Raw genomic sequence first — 11,069 nt, forward strand, 5'->3', positions numbered from 1 at the left:
CCTGTGCGTGCAGTGCACGTACGGACTGAGTAACATGGTCATGGGTTGTGATGCGTGCAGTGATGTGTGTCCCTGTGCGCGCAGTGCACGTACGGACTGAGTAACATGGTCGTGGGATGTGATCTGTGCAGTGGCGTGTGTCCTTGTGCGTGCAGTGGGCGCGCGGACTGAGAGACATGCTCATGGGATATAATCCATACGGCTATGTATGTCCCTGTGCGTGCAGTGCGGGTGCGGACTGAATGACATGGTCATGGGATGTGATCCGTACGGCGGTGTGTGTCCTTGTGCGTGCAGTGGGCGTGCGGACTGAGTAACATGGTCAGAGGATTTGATCCGTATAGTGGTGTATGTCTCGTGCGGACTGAGTGACATGGTCATGTGATGTGATCCGTACGGTGGTGTGTCCCCGTGTACGTGCAGTGCGGGTACGGACTGAGTGACATGGTCATGTGATGTGATCCGTACGGTGGTGTGTCCCCGTGTACGTGCAGTGCGGGTACGGACTGAGTGACATGGTCATGTGATGTGATCCGTACGGTGGTGTGTCCCCGTGTACGTGCAGTGCGGGTACGGACTGAGTGACATGGTCATGTGATGTGATCCGTACGGTGGTGTGTCCCCCTGTACGTGCAGTGCGGGTACGGACTGAGTGACATGGTCATGGGATGTGATCCACACAGTGGTGCGCGACCGTGTTCGTGCAGTGGACGTGCGGACTGAGTAACATGAGCAGTGCTGTGCGCCCTGGTCATAAAGAGTTATCAATAGCGTTTATGTGTGTGTGTGTGGGGGGGGGGGTGTAAGTGTGTGCGATTGAATGACATGAGCGGTGCAGTGCGCCTTGGCCATCGGGTGTCATCTATAGTGTGCGTGTGTTAGGGTGACTTCAGTGTGCGCGACAGCCTCTCCATACAGTGGTGTGTCCCATGTGGCACATGTGCGTGCGTGTGTGCGTTTCCGTGAGTGTGTGATACATGCTTGGAAATATAATACACGCCGGTAAAAGTGCGAAATCACGTGCATTTCACTACACAGTGAGAGGGGCCGTCACCCCAAAATTCAGCGAAGCCGAGAGCCAGTCAGTGTGTGAGTGATGGTGAGCGTAATAGTGCACTGTGTACACGGACGCAGAGGAGAAGGGGACTGAATGAATTACAGTACTCTGTCACACTAGCGAGTACTGGCGCGCATTACTCATTCTTTCTGCCTCACTATCTCTCTCACTCTGTCTCCCGTGTGTGTCTCTTGCTTCTATCTATCTATCTATCTATCTATCTATCTATCTATCTATCTATCTATCTATCTATCTATCTATCTATCTATCTATCTAGTGCCTATCTCAGTCCCTCGATAGATAGATAGATCTTTTGTCCTCTCTATAGATGCATCTCTTCCTCTCTACCTGTTGCTCTCCCACTTTATCTTACAGCCTTGTTTCTCCCTCACACTATCCTCCCTTGCCATTTCCATTTCTCGCTTTGAAGTTCCGCTCCTGTTGCTCTCCCTGTCTCTCCTCACTTTCCTTATACTAACTATCTCCTATCACTTCTTCCCATTCACACCTTTCCACTTGTCTGGGTCCCTCCCGCACCTCGCCTTCTTTAGCTCCTCCACCTCTTTCTATTCTGCCTGGAATTTATTGCCCCCTTGCACACTCTGTTGCAAGAACACCGCATTTCTTCCCCGTACAGGAGGGCATAATCCGTCCTGGGGTGCGTGTTTCAGGCGCGTATGTTTCACGAAGTGGAGGCCGGCCTCCAAGGCCCAGGCAGCCAATCCGTGCCACCCTATTTGAATATGCACAGATCCCCGGACCAATCAGGGCCCGGGGAAGACATTAACAGGCTCTGCCGTCTGCTCACGCCTCATTAGTTGAAGCCAAAAAAGTTGTCGAAGAAAGTTTGTTCGCGGAGTTGCAGCTGCTGCTCTGGAAGGAGGTTTTGTGGGTTTCTGAGGCGGTGGCTCGGAGCCTCAACAGTGGAGTCAGGAGTCCCCGAGGATGACTGCGGCCGAGACTGAGGCCAGCCTGCCCTCCATCTCGTCCTTTGCCAGCCTCCTGCCCCTGCAGGTGAAGCAGGCCGAGCTGCTGAATGTAAGTGCACCCGGAGAAGGGCATCTGAGCCTGGCGTCTCTAGGGACGAGGGGCTGCAGCGCCTGGCACCGCTGGGTAACAGGAGCAGCCCCATCTAGCGCTTCTCAGGAGAGGGGTGGAGGGGCAGCAGAATCTGGGGAAGCGGGACATCTGAGTTTGGCATGTTTGAGAAAGGAGGGTGGCAGAGCCTGGCACATCTGAGGGAGAAGAGCAGTAGACGTTGGCACATTTGAGAGAGAAGGGCAGCACATCATGGCGCATCTAAGCTGAAGAGCACACCTTAACAGAAGGGCTTCAGAGCCTGGCACATCTGAGGGACAAGGGCAGCAGAGCCTGGCACATCGGGAAAAGAGGAACATTTAACCCCGTGGCTCCGGGTCAGAAGGGTAGAAAGCTTGACTCATCTTGGGCAGAAGGGCAACAGACCTTGGCACCTCTGGAGCGTGGGGGCATGAGAGCCTCCACAAATGAGGCAGAGGGTCAGCAAAGGCCGTGACTACCAGTCAGAAGAGCAGCAAAGCCTGGCACATTTTGGGCAGAGGGGCATCAAAGCATGGCACTTCTGAGGTTTAGGGCATCTGAATCTGGCACAACTGAGGGTCATTGACAGGAGAGCCCGTGGCTCCCAGAGAGGTGGCAGAGCCTGGCACCCTCGGGGAAGAGGTACAGCGAGGGCCCTAGCTAGCGTCCAGAGGGGCAGAAGCTCCTGACACATCTGGGAGAGAAGGTCAGGAGAGACTGGGCTCCCTGGGTGAGGGGCATTGGAGACGTGCACCTCTAAGGTGATGACACAGCTGGAATCGGCTGGCCAGAGTGTCAATAGTGACTGGGACTTCCAGGAGAGGAAAGCGCCTGACACCTATGCTTCGAGGAGCAGCATGGCTCTACTGTGTCTCTCGTGCCTGTCTGCCAGAAGGGCAATAGAGCCTGTCACTCGGGATTAGCGGTGCAAGAAGCACGGGGAATGTAGTTTTGGAAAGATCAGATAACGTGTGAAAAATGTGTTTACCATCTCTGTATAGTACAACGATTTTATTGGTAGCTTTCAGAAAAATAGATTTTACATTGTTTTTGCTCGTACAGTATACCAAATCTCGGCATGTAATTTTTCAAATCCAGATGTGGGCGTGTGTATAATGAACCCCAAAATAAATTTCACAATGTATAAACATATCTGTGCGTGCGCTGGAGTGTGTACACGTATTCTAGGCGCTACAAGGAAAATGTGCATATGCGTTTGTAGCTTCATAACATACATGCATATGGCATGCGTCATCTACGGCTTTCTATATAATATGTGTGTAAATGTATAAACATGCACCGGACTCTGTGCACATAGAAGTACCCATGCCCTAACCCAAGGAGCTCCCGATCTGGGCAGCTCATGCCGGGTACAGCTCGGGGGGTTCGGTGCCTGCTGCAGGCGGCCGGTGCGGACATAAACATCCCCGAGAGGACGCTCCCCGAGCCGCCCGGGCGCGCAGATCCGTGTGTCAGCCTCGCTGTTTGTCTTTACAACCTGTTATACTGGTTCCGTTAGGGTAATCCGCCCGAGTCAATGTTTGGCTACAAATGAGCCCTCTGCGGAGCTTGAGGGGTTGGAGGGGGTCGGTTTGGGCCCCACTGAGCCCCCGCCACTGGTAGGATTGGTGGCTTTAAGTCCAGAGGAGAGTTATCACATAACACCACCCTGCAGCCCCTCACGATCCTTTTACACATAGGATCCGAAAAATAACGCGTTTGCCCAGGAGCACGCAATTTGGTTAAGCAGTAAAGCCGGGATTAGAAGGTGGGTCGCCTGTTTCCACTGTCATTTACCAACCACAGCGCAATGCTGAGGTCTAGCGAGCGCCCTGCATGGGTGACAGTTGTGTATTTTTTGATGGTTTGCTTTTGCTGGTATTATGGCATCTTGTAAAGGTCTTATGAATTCTTTAAAATGTCTTTATATGTTCGGTTCTTTTCCAATCGAAGGTTATTGATGAACATTAGCGTTCGTGATACACTGGCAACCACGACATAAAGGGATTTACCAATGTCACACAATTTGTTAAAGGGCGTGCACCAGGATTAGAACCCTTCCACACATTGATGGTTTTGTAGGGTTCAGTGAATGTTCTCCGCGTGAGTGGTCTGCTCCCTTTGAGTGCTGAACGTCACTGGACACTCGGGCCCATATTTATACTTTTTGACGCTAAACTGCGCTAACGCAGTTTAGCGTCAAAAAGTTTTGCGCCGTCTAACGCCATTCTGAAGCGCCATGCGGGCGCCGTATTTATGGAATGGCGTTAGACGGCGCAATCAGACCGGCGCTGCCTGGTTTGCGTGGGAAAAAACCACGTAGACCAGACAGCGCCGGCGTAGGGGGAAAATGGCGCATGGGCGTCTTAAAATGGGGCAAGTCAGGTTACGTCGAAAAAATCGTCTTAACCCGACTTGCGCCATTTATTTTCGACGCCCATCCCCCATCAACATGACTCCTATCATTGTAAAGATAGGAGTCATGCCCCCTTGCCCAATGGCCATGCCCAGGGGACTTCTGTCCCCTGGGCATGGTCATTGGGCATAGTGGCATGTAGGGGGGCACAAATAAGGCCCCCCTATGCCACCAAAAAAAAATATAAAAAATAAAAAATTATACTTACCTGAACTTACCTGAATGTCCCTGGGGTGGGTCCCTCCATCCTTGGGGGTCCTCCTGGGGTGGGCAAGGGTGGCAGGGGGGGTCCCTGGGGGCATGGGAGGGCACCTGTGGGCTCATTTTGAGCCCACAGGCCCCTTAACGCCTGCCCTGAGCAGGCGTTAAAAAGTGGCGCAAATGCGCCGTTTTTAGCCACGCCAACTCCCGGGCGTCTCTTTTGCCCGGGAGTATAAATACCACGTAAAGGCCTGGGAGTCATTTTTTTAGACGGGAACGCCTCCCTTGCATATCATTAACGCAAGGAAGGGGTTCACGCTAAAAAATGACGCACATTCCGGGAACTTTGGCGCTATTCGCCTCTAACGCCATAGTATAAATATGGCGTTAGTTGGCGTTAGTTTTGCGTCGAAATTGCGTCAAAAAAAACGACGCAATTTCGGCGCAAACGGAGTATAAATATGGCCCTCGGTGTAGTTTATGAAAGCGCGTGAATGTGTCAACCTGTCTGGTCAGTGAAGTTTGTGTGTTTATTGGGCCTGAGGCCGGTTGTAGCATCTGAGTTTGTAAAGGTATTCAGGGATCAAGAGATGTTTTCCATTTCCTGTGGTCTGTTCCTGGTGCTCGCCCTGTACTTGTAAGTTCTGCTCTGACCAGCGAACGCTTTGAGTTTATTAGGTCTGTTTCTGGTTTTGTTCGCTGACTTTTTCGAGGTCTTCACTGACAGGAGAATTGTCGTGTTTAGTATCTATTTCTGGTGCTGCTCACGAAGTTTTACGTGGTCTGCTCAGATCGGGGAAACGTCGTGTTTGTATGTGTGTCTGGGGGCGCGTCTTGAGTTTTGTGAGGTTGGCCTCCAAGCAGTGAAAGTTATACAGTTTATTATTGTGGTTTTGGTCTTTTGTGAAGTTTCTCTTGGGTCAGCAGTGTTGTGTCATTCATCTGTAAGCTGATGGTGAGCTGTGAGCCCCGTTTATCATGCACCTGGAGGGTTCGGTTCACGTTTCCTCTGGTTTGAGGGTGTGCTGCCTGTGGTGATAGGTGACTGCAGTTTTACACAGCTTGGTGACAACCTTCCCATTATTGAGGTGGTCTGCTCCGTTCACTGGCAAGTTGTGGGTCTTGCAAAGCCCAGTGAAAGTTCTTTCTGGTTGACATGTTACAAATAGTGATTTACCAAAGACTGGCACAGATTGTTGAATGTTGGTCTTTTTTTGGTGGTCCACTCACTTTTATGGTGACTTACCAAGGCCTTGCAAAGACTGGTTAATGATTTCTTCTAGTTGTGGTGGTCTGTTATCATGGATAGTCATTTATTAAGGTTCCCCACAGTTTGGAGAATGTTCTCTTGTTTGGGTGGTCTGTTCCTTTGATAGTAAGCTACTGTGGTTCTTTTGTTTGGTGGTCTCTACCCTACTGCCTTTGTAGGTTTGATTGATTTTTAGGGTTCGGCGAATGTTCTCTTGTTTTGTAATTCTGCTCCCAGTCATTCTAAGTTATGATGGTTTTCCAAAGCTCAGTGAATGGATGTCCTCCCCCTGTTTGGGGGGTCTTTTCCTTGCATAGTAGGTTATGACGGTTCTCTTGTTTCACTGTTTAGACCCTTGGTGTTGATTTTGTGAGGTACTGCAAAGCTTGGTTTATGTTCACATCTGTTTTTATGGCCTACTCTTTTTGTAGGCTTTGATGGACGTTCAAAGTCCAGTGCATGTTCTCCTGTTTGAGCGATCTGCTCCCCTTGTTCTAATGGTTTTGCAAGGATTATTGAATGTTCTCCTGTTTAGTCTGCCCTAGCTGAATGTAGGTTTTGATGGTCACACAAGGGTCAGTGAATTCTCTTCTTCTGTTTGAGTGGTCTGCTACTTTAGTTGCAGGCAATGAGGGTTTTGGTTTTGCAAGGTTCTGCGTATGTTCTTCTGTTTGACTGGTCTGCTCCCTTTAATTGTAGGTAGTGATGGTCTCTTAAGAAGTGTCAGTGCTTGTTCTCATGTTTGATTGATTTGCTCCCCTTAATTGTAGATATTGATGGTCTCACAAGGTTCAGTGCATGTTCTCCTGTTTGGTTGGCCTGTATACTTGATTGTTGGTTATAATGGTTTTGCAAGGCTTAGCACATGTTTTCCCGTTTGAGTGGTCTGTTCCCTTGATTTGTAGGCGTTGATGGTCTCATAAGGTTTAGCACATGTTCTCCTGTTTGGGTGGTCTGTGTACTTGATTGTTGGTTATAATGGTTTTTCAAGGCTTGGTTTATGTTGTCCTGTTTGAGTGATCTGCTCCCTTTTATTGTGGTACAGATCGTCTTGTAAGGTTCAGTGACTGTTCTCCCGTTTGAGTGTATTGGTGCCTTTAATTGTAGACATTGATGGTTTCATAGGGTTCAGTGAATGCTCTCCTGTTTGAGTGTTTTGTTCCTTTTGATTGTTGGTTACGATGGCCTTATAAGGTTCAGTGAATGCTTTCCTGATTGAGTGATCTGCTCCCTCCAAAGTAGGCATTGATGGTTCTCATAAGGTTCGGCTCATGTTCTACTCTGAGTGATCTCCTCCCTTTGATTGTAGATGATGTTTTTTCTCATAAGGTTCAGTGCATGTTCTCCTGTTTGATTGGTCTGCTCCCTTTGCCTGTACTTCTTGATGGTGTTTCAGTACTCAGTGAATGCTCTCCTCTTGTTTGGGTGAATGCCGTCTCTGATCTCTCACTCTTCTCTCTTACACCAGGAGATGGCCATGCAACAGGCCCTCAGAAGTGACCCCAGGTGCTCAATGATGGAAGGTTCAGCCATCAAGAAGGAGGACGACGACCTGGGCAAGTTTGTGGACTTGGATTTTATTTTGGCCCACACCACGGCTGCTCAGAACGGGGGCAATGCTTCACATGGTGGCACTTACCCTCTGCCTGAGACGCCAGAGAGCTGCAGCACCACCTACGACAGCGATGGGTCCTCCTACCCTACGCCTAACAAGTATGGGGCCAGCAGCTTTGCAGGAAGCCCCCACCATAGCTATGTGGCAGAACTCCTGACCCCTGACATACCCAACCTGGACATGCCACCAGACTACAGCCTAAAGACTACCATGCAACGGCGAGAATACACAGAGCTCAGGGGAGTGGGCAACATGGGCCACCCAGGGCCGAGGCCCATGTCAATGGAGCACCTGCAACATTTGGGGGGGCACAAGATCAAGAAGGAGCACCCTGAGCAGTCCTGCATGCTGGGCATCACTCCTTCACCCACTTCAGAGTGCATGGTCGACCAGAAACCTGGTTTGATCCACATGCACGGACAGCTACACCCTGGCCACCCGTTTGCCCTCCACCGAGGAGGCCCCACCACCCCAACCGAGGACATGGTGCCTACTGACTGCCATGTGATGAGTGAGCTACACTGCCACCCCCACATGCCTGTGCCCCAGCACTACCAGATGGCCGCCCCCTACCCACCCCACTACGCAGGCCAGCACGCAGCCCAGTTTCATGGACAATTCAGCCTGTACCGGGAGCCCCTCAAAGTCCACCACCAGGGCATTCACGGCATGATGCTTACCCCACCCTCCTCGCCCATGCTGGACTACTTCCCTGCCATGAGTGCCCCTGAAGACTGCAAACCTAAGAGGGGGCGCCGGTCCTGGGCCCGCAAGAGGACGGCTACCCACAACTGCGAGTATCCCGGATGTGGCAAGACCTACACCAAGAGCTCGCACCTGAAGGCCCACATGCGCACCCACACAGGTAAGGGCAGCTCCTTCGCTTGCATCATCACCCCAAGAGATGTGCTAACCTATTTAGAAGCACTTAATGATACAGTGCCCAGTGCGAGTCACCCTTAATTACATGTTAGTGCAGGAGCGCAGTGCAGGATTACCTCTTGCAGCAGGCAGCTATTAGGGACTGTCTGCAACGCAGCCTCCCTCTAGCAGAAACCTGGTGTGCACCGCCATCTCACAACCAGAAGCAGCGCGATCCTGCCACACCACGTACCCACAGTGCAACCCCCCTCACCCTCACCACCAGAAGCAGTGTGAGCCCAGGGGTTGCACACCAGATGCTTGCAGTGGACAAGCATGGCTGCCTGGTGGCAGCACGCGAGGTGTCACCTTCAGCCGGGTCTGCCTTCTAGCAAATAGCAGTTTGCACTCTGGGATCTGGAGGCCCACGTAAAGGGTTTTAGGATTAACGAGAGTCAGGAGAGGGAGGGTCAAAGGGTCTTACATGACATATGTCACTCTGCAGCGCAGGGTTTCTTTGAAACCTAAATACCATCTCACCCTTTTTTTTTAGAACATGACAGCATGTGTTTTGTGTCATCTCACTATTCACAGAAATGCCGTAGCAGTGTTTACAGTAAGGAGCAGCCAAGGTGTTTGAATCCTTAAATTGCCTCTTTGGCAATAACATATGGCTTTCTTGCTATGTGAGAAAGTAATCACTGTTACCTGACTCATCTGAAAAAGAGGCAAGACCTAAGGAACGATTGAAATACGAATGATTCACCGGGCTCATTTTTCATGTCCTGTCCCATGTTCCCTCCTTTCTCTGTTCTGCTCTGTCCTACTCCTCTTTCCATCTTTACTGTCCCCACTCTTGAGTGTTGGGGAGGTCCTTGGGTGAACGGTGAAAGGCTACACTAAAAAAACTACCATAACTGTCAGGCTCGTCCCCAAATGGAGGACATTTAGTGAGGGCCGCGGGGGGGACCGGACATGTTCCAAGATGGCGGCCCAGTTGACACCGATTCCTCTTTGGAACTGTCCCTGCCCTTAGGCATTCGCTCTGTCCAGTTGCTCTCTTGCGCTGTTTTGAGGTTCTTAGGCCCATATTTACACTTTTTTTTGCGCCTCATTTGCGTCATTGTTTTGACGCAAAAGCGGCGCAAACTTACACAATACAATAGTATTTTGTAAGTTTGCGCCGCTTTTGCCTCAAACAATGACGCAAATGCGGTGCAAAAAAAAGTACAAATATGGGCCTTATGTTCTAACCTTTCCCGTTTGATGCGTTTGCGAAGTGTTATTTTCTGCGTAGGTTTTCATGTGCGTGGAAAGTAACCCTGATTCTCTTTTCCCCGCCACAGGCGAGAAGCCCTACCACTGCAACTGGGAAGGCTGCGGCTGGAAATTCGCCCGCTCCGACGAACTCACTCGCCACTACCGCAAGCACACCGGCCACCGGCCCTTCCAGTGCCACCTCTGCGAGCGGGCCTTTTCCCGGTCTGACCACCTGGCCCTGCACATGAAGAGACACATGTGAGCCGGGACACACGAACATGTATAGGACCTGGGCGCGTGCACATGTACAGAGCAAGGGCGCGTGCACTTGTACAGAACCAGGACACGTGGACATGTACAGAACCGAGGCACGTGGACATGTACAGAATAAAATAAAGGACTCGCAAGGGAAGGGGACAGGGCCGATCCCATCGGATGTACAGAGCTAAAAAAATGTTCTCTAAATATGTCACGAAAAAAAGCGACTGAGGATTTTATTTATGAAGATTTGTAATATTTTCTTACTTTTAAGAATGTTTTAAATAATAAACACCTGTAAAAAGATATCTATAACGACTTTAAAAAAGACAGTATTTAAGAGATTTAAGAGGCACATGTCAATTAATAAATCGTTCGTAGCGACAATATATTATTTAAAATTTAAAAGAGCATGTAAATGAAATTGAGGTTCCTCGGGCCCCTTCTAGCCCCGGTCCCTCAAGTTAAATGTTGTTGTCAGGTCTTGCTTGTCACTTGAGTGGAAGTTTGTGAACAAGAACTTGGGAGATGTCTTCAAATGTGTACTTTTTTATCTGCTTGCTGCAGTTTTTTATATAAAGAGGGGGGCGTGCGTGTATACATGCGGAAATGGATAAAAAAAACAAGCATTTATTTGTATTTTTGGACTCAGCGCCCTGCCCATTCAAAACTGCCCATCAACTTTTGTCAGTTTCTATGTGTGAACATTGCCATTTTTGTAATCTTTTGTATGTAAATCACTACATGAATTGTTCTTATTGCTCTACCAAAGGGTTAATTTGTCAGGTACTAGCGAAACTGCCTTTTTTTGTATGAAGTTGTAAAATAAATGCTGTTCAGCCAACGTTATATTTTACCCATCTATCTTTTCTGTGTGTCTATCAAGATAACAACATCCCGCCAATTAAAAATGTGGTCCAAAGGGATACAATGGGTCACAAAGAACTGTAGTATCCAAGAAATAAATGACCTAAACTCAGGAAGAACTAAAGCACAGTTCCACCATGACCTCAGTAAGTTTTCGTTATTTTTTTGTTTTTCTTTTGTTGAATTCATCTGCTGAAAGCACCAAACAAGACTAATAGATTGCTTT

At 49.5% G+C, this 11,069-nt stretch overlaps 1 protein-coding gene across 1 annotated transcript; it reads left to right on the forward strand.

The window, feature by feature from the left end:
* The first annotated feature begins 1,870 nt into the window (after window positions 1–1,870).
* KLF17 (KLF transcription factor 17) lies at window positions 1,871–10,825 on the forward strand. Its single transcript, XM_069232791.1, has 3 exons — window positions 1,871–2,095; window positions 7,451–8,462; window positions 9,805–10,825. Exons 1-3 carry the CDS (start codon window positions 2,003–2,005, stop codon window positions 9,978–9,980), a joined length of 1,281 nt encoding a protein of 426 aa, XP_069088892.1. The 5' UTR covers window positions 1,871–2,002; the 3' UTR covers window positions 9,981–10,825.
* The last annotated feature ends 244 nt before the right edge of the window (window positions 10,826–11,069 follow it).

The sequence above is a fragment of the Pleurodeles waltl genome, chromosome 4_2, assembly GCF_031143425.1.
Source record: "Pleurodeles waltl isolate 20211129_DDA chromosome 4_2, aPleWal1.hap1.20221129, whole genome shotgun sequence".
In the NCBI taxonomy this organism is placed as follows: domain Eukaryota; kingdom Metazoa; phylum Chordata; class Amphibia; order Caudata; family Salamandridae; genus Pleurodeles; species Pleurodeles waltl.